The sequence below is a fragment of the Mobula hypostoma genome, chromosome 8, assembly GCF_963921235.1.
Source record: "Mobula hypostoma chromosome 8, sMobHyp1.1, whole genome shotgun sequence".
NCBI classification, from domain to species: Eukaryota; Metazoa; Chordata; class Chondrichthyes; order Myliobatiformes; family Myliobatidae; genus Mobula; species Mobula hypostoma.
This window is the reverse complement of record NC_086104.1, coordinates 144,199,217-144,211,764: the sequence shown is the minus strand read 5'-3', so window position 1 is coordinate 144,211,764 and position 12,548 is coordinate 144,199,217. Positions and strand designations below refer to the sequence as shown.

The window sequence follows — 12,548 nt, the reverse complement described above, 5'->3', positions numbered from 1 at the left end:
TAATTTTTATAAACCTCTATCAAGTTTCCCCTCTGCCTCCCACGTTCCAGAAAAAACAGCCCAAGTTTGCCCATCTTCTTCGTGTATCTCAGTCCTTCTAGGCCAATCAGCGTCCTGGTAAACCTCTTCTGTACCCTTCCCAAAGCTTCACTGTTCACTTCACCAGGCATTTTCAAATTTTAACATAGATTTCTTACTTATGTTTCCTGTGGTGCAGGAGTCTAAGACTAGAGGACACAGCCTCAAAATAGAGGGGTGTCTTTTTAGAATGGGGATGAGGAGGGATTTCTTATGCAGAGTGTGGTGCGTGGTGAATCTGTGGAATTCGTTGCCACAGGCGGATGTGGAGGCCAAGTCATTGGTTGTATTTAAGGCAGGGGTTGATAGATTCCTTGTGCGTGCATTGCGAATGGTGAGGATCACTGATGTCCTTGGGTGGGTGAATTTGGATGTCGTGACTTGCACATGTTTGATTACAGTGAGGGAGAATTGTGCAGGTCGTCATCTTCCCCCTGCCGTCCTAGTCCATCTGAATCCAGTGGCAGGACGAGAGTCAAGATGACTGGAGATAGGTCAGGATGCAGTGGTTGGCCAGGGAGATCTACGTGTCTTGCCATGCTCTTTGCGCTCCTCAGCGCGTGCTGCGAAACGCCTTCCTGCCCGTTGAACCGGCTGGTGGTTTCCTCTGCGCAGTCTGCCGAATCCAGACCACATGCTTTGGGTAGACGAGCCCGAAGTCACCGAGGGTTCCAAAAAAAAAAGCTGCAACGGCTACTCTTGCCTGGTTTGGCCGGCCTGTTCAAGCCGTTGCCCAGGGTGTGGCCACTGGTGTGGCCGCTGTTGTGTGCAAACAGCTTACTTGGAGTTACGGGTGCAAGCTGACGGCCCGGTGAGGACCGAAGGTGGAGGATCTACCTCGGAAGGTACGGCAGGTCTTCACACCAGAGGTGCTACCTCTCCCTGACACCCCATACACCCCTCTTGATTAGTCAGGGCATAAAGGGATACAGAGAGAAGGCAGGAGATTGGGGCTGAGAGGGAATATGGATCAGCCGTGATGAAATGGTGGAGCAGACTCAATGGGCCAAATGGCCTAATTCTGCTCCTATATCTTACGGTCTTAACATAATTAACATGAATTGTACATGACTTGTACAACAAAATAAACAAAGATATTTGCATAGTAATGCAGTAAATTATTGCAAGGTATTTCCAATAAGTCAGGTTTATTGTCATTTAACTATATACATGTCTTTAATGCATATAACCATATAATATAGAGAGAAAGGAGACTGTTTCTCTGAACTAGGGTGTAAAGCACATAACACAGAAAACTCTACATTGTCTTTTCCACTGTCAGGTTAATGGGGTTAGATGCTGGGAAGAGGATGTGGCCTTGCTCCCACTATCTTCTGAGGAAAAGTCTGAAACTATTTTGAAGATGGAGGCACGGGGGACTCGGCAAGCAATGAGCTGATAGGTTATCGGGGATAGATGTGTGGCTGAGTTGAGTGTACTGTCAGATCAGACTTGAACTTATGAACAAGGTGAGCTTGGTTGGGCCTGGGCGGCCTACTGCTGTTCCCGGTGCAAACTGTCTGGCGTCCACTCCAGACTGGGCCTTGCTCGTCTATTAAATACGAGCAAGATCGTACTTCAATGGATGGTAATCCACTAAATACATCTGCGTAAAAGTGGATCACAAGCTAAAAATGATCGAGCGTTTCTGCTTAGCAGAAAGACCACAAGCAGTGCCTGTTTTTCAAGTGTTGGGGCTTAAATTGGGAGAAGTTGAAGAATTGGAGGAGGCTGTTCAGCCTGTTGTGTTGAATCTGTGTTTATAGTCTGTGTAAGTGGGTTACCATCCATTGAAGTATGATCCTGCTTGTTTTTAGTAGCTGAAGGAGAAGTCAGAAAGTAGTAGTAGATGGTTGTCTCTCTGACTGGCAGACTGTGACTAGCGGTGCGCCGCAGGGGTCAGCACCTCAACTGGACTTCGTGAATCGCAGGTCAAGGACAGGAGTTGCGATGTTATGTTGAAGTTGTGCAAGACGGTGGTGAGGCCTGATTTGGAGTATTGTGTGTGGTTCTGGCCACCCACCGACAGGAAAAAATAGCAATAAGCTTGAAAATGTACAGGGAAAAATTACAAGGATATCGCTGGAACTTGAGAACCTGAGGTGGAGGGACAGGTTGGAGAGGCTGGGACCTCATTCCCTGGAGTTTAGGAGAGTGAAAGGTCTTACAGAGGTACCCACAATTATGAGGGGTACAGATAGGGTGAATGCATGCAGGCTTTTCCCCTCAGGTTGGCTGAGACTAGAACTAGAGGTTGAAAGGTGAAATATTTGAGGGGGAACTTCATTCAGCGGGTCGTGCAAATGTGGAACAAGCTGCCTGTGGAAGTGGTGGTACGGATTCAGTTGCAACACTTAAGAGAATCTTGGATTGGTACATGGATGAGAGGGGTTCGGGGCGGGATATGGCTTGGGCGCAGGTGAAAGTTTGAGATGGCACTGGTGAAACAAAGTACTGCCATACTGACAGCAAACAAAACTACCGACTACTCTAGTAATCATACCTTTTCTTGAAAACAATCACTGCAATCGATAGCCTGTAACTTCCTTTTCGGGGATGAGCTTTTGAATTGCCTGTATGACTTGGCATTTTTGCAGTGTGAACTGAAGTCTTAAAGTGGCAGGACGTTTGCAGCGTGGTGTGTGTGGGCTGAATTAAGGGGACTGGGATCCGATTTGAAGTGGGAGATCCGAAGCGGGGCAGGGCTGGGGTGGCAGGACCCGGGCCTGGAAGTGAGGAACGAGACGATGTGTGACCACTTTAAGCGCTGGGCCAGATTGAAAAGGTCAGGGTGTTGGGGCTGAAGGCCGAGGAACTGGCCGGTGCTCAGCTCGCTGCTCGGTGAGGCTTGCTCAACTCTCTGCTGAACTGGGGCTGTGGCTTTCAACTAGCGGGCTGCAGTAACGACTGGCCTCGTGGCTGTGACCTCACTTTCGTGAAATTTAGCTCTGAATGTTAATGCTTACTTTTTATTGTTTGCACCACTTTTTTTGCGCGCATTTGGTATTTGATAGTCTTTTTTTATCGGGTTTCTTTGTTTTATGGCTGCTGGTAAGGAGACAAGTCCAAGGTTATATATAGTATACATACTTTGATAATAAATGTACTTTGTAATGGGACTAGACAGAAAATCAGATTGGCATGTAGTACTCTATGACTCTAAAATTTATCAACCCCGGAGTTAAAGTTTGACACGGAGTCAATGAGCAGGAAAGAGTTCTGAAGTGCGGGCTCTCCCGGACAATCCGGGAAGTGGTCTGAGCAGAGGAGCTGAGGTGAGGGAGAAATGGACTTGAACTCACACCCTTCTTGTCTCTGTCTAGATGAGATCATCGCCACTTTCTGCTGCTTTGGTCAGCTGATGGTTGATTGGCCTCACAAGTCCGGCAGTAAATCCTACTTTCCACCTAAAGGTAAGGACGTCTCACCTGACATCAGGTGTGAGCTGTATGTTCATCTGTGTGAAAAGAAGCTTGTGGCATAATGCATCATCAATGAAGTAGGCGGCGTCTGGGTGAGGTAGGAAGCTGTGATGGCTTTGAATCCCTGGCTAATTAATCCAATCCCTGGAATTGGACTAAATCGGCCGATAGTTCTTCTCCCTGCCCACAGCTGCTCTGAAGGTCACTTCTCTGTACCTCCTTGATATTTTCCAGACTGAGTTCGATACCAGTCTTAGCCCTTAGGAGACAAAATCCAATCAATCTCCATCTTGAAAATCCAATCAATGCGCAACACCTATAGCTTATTGGGTCACTGAACTCCCTGCTTGGTTATTGTCGTGCTTTATGACTACGTGCCTAATCTTAGGATTATGCCTTTTAATTTACACTTTCCCAAATTTACAAATGCTTTCTCAATATTTAACCTATTCAACTGCTATCTTAGGCACGTTCTTGCCCATTATCTGTACAGTGTACCCTGCAATTCCCTGCAATGCAACGCATACAAATATAGTGGAGGAACTCAACAGATCAGGCAGCATCTATAGAAATGAATAAACAGTTGACGTTTCAGGCCTAGATCATCCTTCAGGACTGAGAAGGAAGGGAGAAAGATGCCAGAATAAAAAGCTGGGGGGGGGGAGGTGGAGGAGGCTAGCTGGAAGGTGATGGGTGAAGCCAGATGGGTGGGAAAGGTCGAGGGCTGGAGAAGAAGGAATCTGATAGGAGAGGAGAGTGGTCTGTAGGTGAAAAGGGATGAGGAGGAGACCCAGGGTGAGAAGAAGTAAAAGGTCAGAATGGGGAATAAAAGAATGGGGCCATATTGAGAACACTTTTTTACAGGAAGGAAAAACTGATATTCATGCCATCAGGTCGGAGGGTACCCAGATGTAATATAAAGTGTTGCTCCTCCATTCTGAGAGTGGCCGCATCTTGGCTCAAGAGGAGGCCATGGAACTTTCTATTATTCCAGGGGTCTCTGGTGTGTCACAACTACACATTATGCCTAGGGTCAGCATTCACAAGCACATCAGGTTCTTGTAATTAAACATTGATAATTGGTTTATTATTGTTAATTGTACTGAAATACAGTGAAAAGTTCCTGTTTGCATATGCCATCCAGACAGATCATTCCATATACAAGTGCATTAGAGTCGTACAAATGAGAAATTACAAAATGTAGCCTATAGTATTGCATTTACGGAGGAAGTACAGTGGAGGTGGACACAAAGTTCAAAGGCCATCTCGAGGTAGATTCAGAGATCGAGAGTTCATCTTTCTAACACGATGTCCATTCAAGAGTTTTATAAAAGCCAGATTCAATGGTTCAATTTAATATCAAAGAATGTATACAGTATACATCCTGAAATTCTTACTCTTTGCGGGCATCCACGAAACAGAAAAACCCAAAAGAATGAATGAGAGAAACCTCAAAGCCCCACCCCCCCCATGCACAAGGAGCAGCAAAAGCATCGATCCTCCCCCCACTTCAGCAAAAGCACCTCCCTCCCCTCACCATGCAAGCAATAGCAAAACCCCCCAAAGAGACCTTGGTCTAGAGTCCATCAAAAACTACAATCCATCCCAGCACTATGGTATCTCAGACAGGCTGTCTCTCACGAGTGAGGGAGAGAGAAATCTCTCCTGCAACAACGAGAGCGGGAGACCAGGCAACGCGCTTTTCTGATGTTATAATCCTCCTGGTGAAACGTCTTCTCAGGCTTTTTACATCTCTTGCCTGATTTGTGGGGTTAGAAGAGACGATGATCCGGACGGAAGAGATCCTTGATTATCATGAAAGCCAAAGCGGAACTCCTTGGTTACAAGCTCTGCCCCACCAGTACCTAATATTTCTTCCAGTCCTGATGAAGGATCTTGGCCAAAAATGCAGACTGTTCATTGCTGTCCATAGATGCTTCCTGACATAATGAGTTACTCCAGCGTTTTGTGTGTGTTGCAACAGATTTCCAGCATCTGCCAAATCTCGTTAGGTCCCTTTCTTTCTGTTGGACCAGATCATTTGCAATCTTAGAACTCTATTGTAACACTTTTCACCTCAGATGTTTGACGAAGTTTGGTATGGGCCCCCAAATCATAAGAACTTTCTACAGGGGCACAATTGAGAGCATCCTGACTGGCTGTATCACTTGCCTGGCATGGGAACTGTACTTCCCTCAATCGCAGGACTCTGCACAGAGTGGTATGGACAGCCCAGGCATCTGTAGATGTGAACTCCCCACGACTTAGGACATTTACAAAGACAGGTATGAAAAAAGGGCCCGAAGGATCATTGGGGACCTGAGTCACCCCAGCCACAAACTGTTCCAGCTGCTACCATCCGGGAAATGGTACCACAGCTTAAAAGTCAGGACCAACAGGCTCCGGGACCACTTCTTCCAGCAGGCCATCAGACTGATTAACTCTCGCTGATTTGAGTGTATTTCTATGTTACGTTGACTGCTCTTTTTATTATAAATTATTACAAATTACTGTGATTGCACATTGCACATTTAGACAGAGACGCAATGTGAAGATTTTTACTCCTCATGTATGTGAAGGATGTGAGAATTAAGGTCAATTGAATTCAATTCAGTTGATGACTTCATAATCATACCTGCTCCATCACATGAACCAGAACTGGGAGGAGACCATATGGCCCATTATGCCTGCACTACCATTCACTAAGACCATGGCCGATCTGATTTATTACCTCAGTTCCTCCCGCTCACCTGCTTCTGGTAACCCTTCACCCTTTGCTTATCACAAATATTTCCAACTCTGCCTTGTACTGAAAAATAAAACATTCACAATTTTGCTTCCAAAGGCGTTTTGAGGAAGAGAGTTCCAGAGTTTCAGGACCCTCCGAGAGAGAAACTTCCACTTCTTTTCTGTTTTAAATTACTTTTTGAACAGTGACCCCCCCCTTAGTTCTAGATTCCATAGATGGGAACTTCCTCTCCACTGCTCAGGATCACTGTGGTGGCGTGGACACACAGTGCTGGAGAGACGGGTCATTCCTAACTTCTGCTGCCGGCATGAGCGGAGTTTGCACATTCTCCCTGTGACCGTGTGAGTTTCTTTCCATGTCCCTGAGATGTGTGGGTCAGTGGGTTAGCTGTCCACTGTAAATTGTCCCTGTTGTGTAGTGAAATGGTGGAATTTGTATGGATTTGGTAGGAGTGTGGAGTATATGAGTGGTGTAAGATTGGTTTGAAGTTAGACAGTGGTCTACGCAGACTTAATGAGCTGAAAAGCCTGGTTCCATGCAATACGTCTTTCTAAATCCGTCCCTACTTTGTTCATCTGTACCCCTCCTTCAGTTTGTCCACTGCAGAATCAGGTTTAGTATCACTGGCATATATCATGAAAATTGGTAACTTTGCAGCAGCAGTACAATGCAATACACAATAATATAGGAAAAAATTCTGAATTACAGTAATATATACATGTATATCAAATAGTCAAATTAAATACTGTAAAGCCAGATATAAAATAATAGTGAGGTAGTGTTCATGGTTGCAATGTCAATTCAGAAATCGGATGGCAGAGGGGAAGAAGCTGTTTCTAAGTCACTGAGTGTGTGCCTTCGGGCTTCTGTACCTCCTTCCTGATGAGAGAAGAGGGCATGTCCTAGGTGGTGGGGGTCTTTAATGACAGACGCCACCTTTCTGAAGCACTGCTTCTTGAAGATGTCTTGGACACTACAGAGGCTAGTATCTATACCGGAGCTGACTAATTTTACAACTCTCTGCATCTTAATTCCGTCCTTTGCAGTAGCCCCCACCCCCGCCGCCCCCCATACCAGATGGTGATACAGCTTCTCCGAATGTGTTGTGCAGTACCTCTGTAGAAATTTTTGAGTGTTTTAGGTGACGTTCCACATCTCCTCATGTGAGTAATCCTATTCCATCACACTCCCGAGTGGACTCGCATCTCCCGTAATCCGTAATGCTGTCATCCCACAACGCTGCTGCCCGTGGCCTTGATGCTCTGTCACATTCCAGTCACTCCCAGCACTACGTCCCTCGTCCTGTCGCATGCATTGCTCAGACCCTGCTGGTCCCATTTCTCCTGCCCACTGCAGTGAACAGGGAACACTGAGGAAAGAAAATATATCTGTACGTGAGTACACAAGCCAAAATCCACAGGGGGCAGTGACTCTGGGTTGAATTGAACTGTTTGGTCGCTGGATGCCACATTCTGATCTGTACCTGCAGTCACCGTTGCAGTCATAATATCAATATGCGTGGAAAGGATTTGACCCAAATAGTGTCCCTGCCCGTGTCCTTGCAACAGAATCAGGTTTAATATCACCGGCACATGTTGTGAAATTTGTTGTCTTTATGGCAGCAGTACAATGCAATACACAAAGGGGAAAAACTGTGAATTACTGTGAATATATACTATATATTATAAAATAGTTAAGTAGTGTAAAAATAGAAATAAAGATGTAGTGAGTTAGTGTTTCTGGGTTCAATATCCATTCAGAAATGGCAGAGGGGAAGAAGCTGTTCCTGAATCGTTGAGTGTGTGTCTTCAGGCTTCTGTACCTCCTCCCTGATGGTAGCAACAGGCTACCATCGGGAAGGACCTGATACTGTGCAGATCAGTTGGCGGGGGTATTTGCAGACATGTTTAATCTCTCCTTGCCTCAGTCTGTGGTTCCTTCTTGCTTTAAGAAACCCACTATCATCCCAGTGCCCATGATAAGGTGCCGTAATGACTGCAAAATAACATATCCCCTGACATTTGCCATCATGAGGAGCTTCAAGAGGCTGGTCATAGCATACAGTAATTCCAGCCTCCCAGAAAACCATCACTCACTGCAAATTGCATGCAACCAAAACACAGATCTATGGCACTCGCCATTTTTCTCTGGCTCTACACTCGTGTACAGGTAACGACACCCGTACGTTCATCTACTGTTTAGTGAGTACGGCTCAAACTTCACTGCTATGATTCCAAGCAAACTCATGACCAACCTGTGGACCTGGGGGTCAACACTGGCCTCTGCAACTGATCCTAGACTTCCTGACCAACAGACCGCAATCTGCAAAGATAGGCAATGACACCTCTGCCACGATTATTCCAAACGTTGTTGCTCAGTAAGGTTGCCCTCCTCAGCCTTTACTCTACCCCTTGTACACTCGTGACTGCTCTAAATCCATCTGCAAGTTCATAGACAATACCAGGGCGGTGGACCCCATCTCAAAGAGCAGTGAGTCAGAGTACAGGAAGGAAGTGTCATGACAACAACTTCTCCCTCAATGCCAGGAAAACACCAGGGCTGGTCACTGACTTCAGGAAGGGGAGGGTTGCACATGTTCCTGCCTACATCAATAGTGTTGAGTTTGAGAGTTGAGAAGTTCATTTTCCTTGGAGGGAACATCACCGGTCAGCCTATCCTGGTCCAAGCACGTAGATGCCATGGCCAAGAAAGCTCACCAATGCCTCTAATTCCTCAGGAGGCTAAAGAAATCTGGCATGTCCCCATCGACACTTAAACAATTTTTGTCGATGCACCGTAGAAAGCATCCTATCTGGATGTATGAAGACTTGGTATGGTAACTGCTCTGCTTGTGACCGCAGGAATCTTCAGAGAATCGCACATCACAGAAACCAGCCAAACTTCTTGCTGCCTCAGTAAAGCAGCCAGCATAATCAAAGACTCTATCCGCCCCAAACATTCTGTCTTCTTCTCTCATCCATCGGGCAGAAGATGCAAAAGCCTGAAGGCACCATAGCTTTAGGCTCAAGGACAGCTTCGACCCCACTGTTATTATGCTACTAAATAGTTCCCCAGTCTGATAAAATGGACGCTTGACTTCACAGTCAATTTCTTGCTCCCTATTGTTTACCTGCACTGCATGTTCTCTGCAGCTGTTAGACTTTATTCTGCATTGTTATTGCTTTACCTTCTTCTACCTGAAATCGCTCTGTAACAATCTAATCTGTATGAACAGTGTGCAGGGCAAGCTTTTCATTAAATTTCAGTACGTGACCATGATATTCCAATCCCAGTTCTCCCATGTTATTCTGACGAATCCAGTGCCCATCCGATTCCAATCAGACCTGATAACAGGAGCAGCAAGCTCTCCTCTCTGATGGATTTGAAGGGCCGGATACATCATGTAGGATCCCACTCATCCTGCTCACGGACTGATTGTCCCACTCACATCGGGGAGGAGGCTACTTAGCGCCCACGCCAGAACCCCCCAGACTCAAAAATGGTTCCTTTTCCCCAAACAGTAAAGCTGATCAATACCTTCACCCACTAACCCACTGCTCCACACCCCCAACCACCACTATATATCATATGCCACCCTTGGTGGAGGAGGAACACCTTGTATTCTATCTGGGCAGCCTCCAATATGCTGGCATGAATATCGATTTCTCCTTCTGTTTAAAAAAAAAAAAAAAAAATCCTTTGTTCCCTTTTCTCCTGTTCCCCACTCTGGCCTCTGAACTCTCCTCACCGTCCTATCACCTCCCCTTGGTTCCCCTTCTCCTATGGTCCACTCTCCTCTCCTATCAGATTCCTCCTTCTGCAGCTCTTTACCTTTCCCACCCACCTCGCTTCACACATCACCTTCGAGCTAGCCGCCTCCCTTCCCCACCCCCCCCACCACCCTTTTTATTCTGGTGCAGTCCCCCCTTCCTTCTCAGACCTGAAGATGGGTCTCAGACCGAAACGTTGACTGTTTATTCCCCTCCATAGATGCTGCCTGACCTGCTGAGCTCCTCCAGCATTTTGTGTGTGTCGCTCTGGTTTTCCAGCATCTGCAGAATCTCTTGTGTTTGTGATTAAGTGCTTTATCATTTCCTGTCAGTTACCCTATGCACAGCCACTGCTCTGCACAGCATCACTTTATGGACTCACAGTCAATCTAAGCATATAAGCTGTTTTGTGTATTTATACAGTACTGTGTAAAAGTCTAGGGCATATATATATAGTACCTAAGACTTTTCCACAGTACTGTGGTAATTTTAGGCATTGCACTGTACTGCTGCTGCAAAAAAACCCAAATTTCTTGACATATATGAGTGATGATAAATGTGATTCTTTTATTCGTCACTGTTGTGGACAGAGTGGGAAGGGGGCAGGGAGAGGGGAATCATGGTTGGGGAGAGAGGAGAGAGCGGGAAGTACCAGAGACACATTCCATAATAATCAATAAACCAATTGTTTGGAATCAAATGACCTTGCCTGGTGTCTCAGGGTTAGATGTGTCTGCACCCATGCCACCCCCTGCCCCTGGCACTCTTTCTCTGCCACCCGTCCTGCGATGCTCCACCCTCCCAGTATCATTTGCTCCCGCCAAGTTTACAAGCTCACTCTGTGCTCCATGTTGACAAATACAGTACTCCGCAAAGGTCTTAGGCACCCTAGCTATACTTATGTGCCTAGGACTTCTACACAATACTATACAAACAATCTATGTATATTAGTTACTTTGCATATTTATATTTATTGTGTTTTTTTAATATTATTGTGTTCTTTATCTTGTTATCTTTGTGCTGCATTGGATCCAGTGTGAGAATTATTTTGCTGTCCTTATACACTTGGGTACTGGAAATGACATTAAGCAATCTTGAATTGGAATTCCTGTCTCTGTTCTTTGGACATGAAAATAATAATTACTTTGGACTTAACACAATTTTTAAAACTGACATTGTAATTAAGTCGCAAATCAAGCTGTTAGTGTCATTGACTGATTCCTGTTGGTTTTGCAGGTTATGCTTTTCTGCTGTTTCAGGAAGAGTGTTCAGTTCAGGTTCTTATTGACGCCTGTTATCAAGATGACGGTAAACTCTACTTGTACGTTTCTAGCCGCACGGTTAAGGACAAACCGGTGAGTGAGACTTGCCGCTAACACTTCAAGTTTGTTGTCATAGACATGCATGTATTTGGTATAAGTGCCATGAAAACTTGCTTTTTGCAGCATCAGCATGGTACAGTACAAGCATAGGTAAACATAAAATAACATAAATTAGCATAAATTATACATACCAAAATAGGCATAAGTTGAGAGAAACAGAAATATAACCTGAGGTAAAATTAGGGATTTTCAAATCGGTTCAAGAACCTGATGGCAGTGGGGATAAGCCCTTGTTGAACCTTGAGGCTCCTGTACCTGCTGCCTGCTGGCAGCAATGAAGAGGGCGTACAGCCAGGTAATATGGGTCTTTAGTGATGGGTGTCACCTTCCTGAGGCACTGCCTTTTGTAGATGTCCTGGACTATGGGGCGAGCTGTATCTGTGATGGAACTGGCTGAGTCCATCACTCTGTATGGAGGGGGCGGAGGCTACTGCACAGGATCGAATTGAGCTGCAGAGAGTTGCAAACCCAGTCCGTTCCACCATGGGCACTTGCCCCCTTGGGTATCCAGGACATCTTCCAGGAGTGGAGCCCCAGAAAAGTGGCATCCATCATTAAGGATCCTCCCACCACCCTGGACATGCCCTCTTCACATCAGGAATGCTGTAAGGAAGTCTGAAGGCACACACTCAGTGACTCAGCTTCTTCCCTTCCACCATCCGATTTCTGAATGGACATTGAATCCCCTAACGCCGCCCTCACTACTTTTATATTTCTATTTTTTGCACTAATAACTACATTTAACTATTTTCTATTTTTTTTGCACAACCTATTTAATTTAGCTAATACATAACCTACTATAAATCAGTTTTGTTCTCTATTATTATGTATTGCATTGTACTGTTGCCGCAAAGTTAACAAATTTCACGACTTCTGCCGATGATATTAAACCTGATTCTGTGTAGCCTCTTGTCTTTCTGTACATTGAAGTTTCACTGCTGTGCCGCGACACAGTCAGAACCTATTGCAGAACTTGGTGTTTGAGTCGCTGTGTTGTCCTCCTGTTATGAGGAGGGATTCAATAGGCTGGGTCTGTTTTCCCTTGGAGCAGAGGGCTGAGGGGTGAGCTGACTGAGGTGTGGAAGTTTATTAAGTGGGATAGAAAGTGTTGGTCAGTAACCATCTTTTACTCGTGATGGTTAGCTTG

At 45.6% G+C, this 12,548-nt stretch overlaps 1 protein-coding gene across 1 annotated transcript in view; it reads left to right on the top strand.

The window, feature by feature from the left end:
• Positions 1-12,548, top strand: part of LOC134351023 (cytoplasmic polyadenylation element-binding protein 2-like) — a 74,293-nt gene that overhangs the window by 35,222 nt on the left and 26,523 nt on the right. The window contains exons 4-5 of the mRNA XM_063057002.1: positions 3,402-3,491; positions 11,256-11,374. Of these exons, the coding sequence (XP_062913072.1) occupies positions 3,402-3,491; positions 11,256-11,374 (209 nt within the window). The remainder of the gene's footprint in view (positions 1-3,401; positions 3,492-11,255; positions 11,375-12,548) is intronic.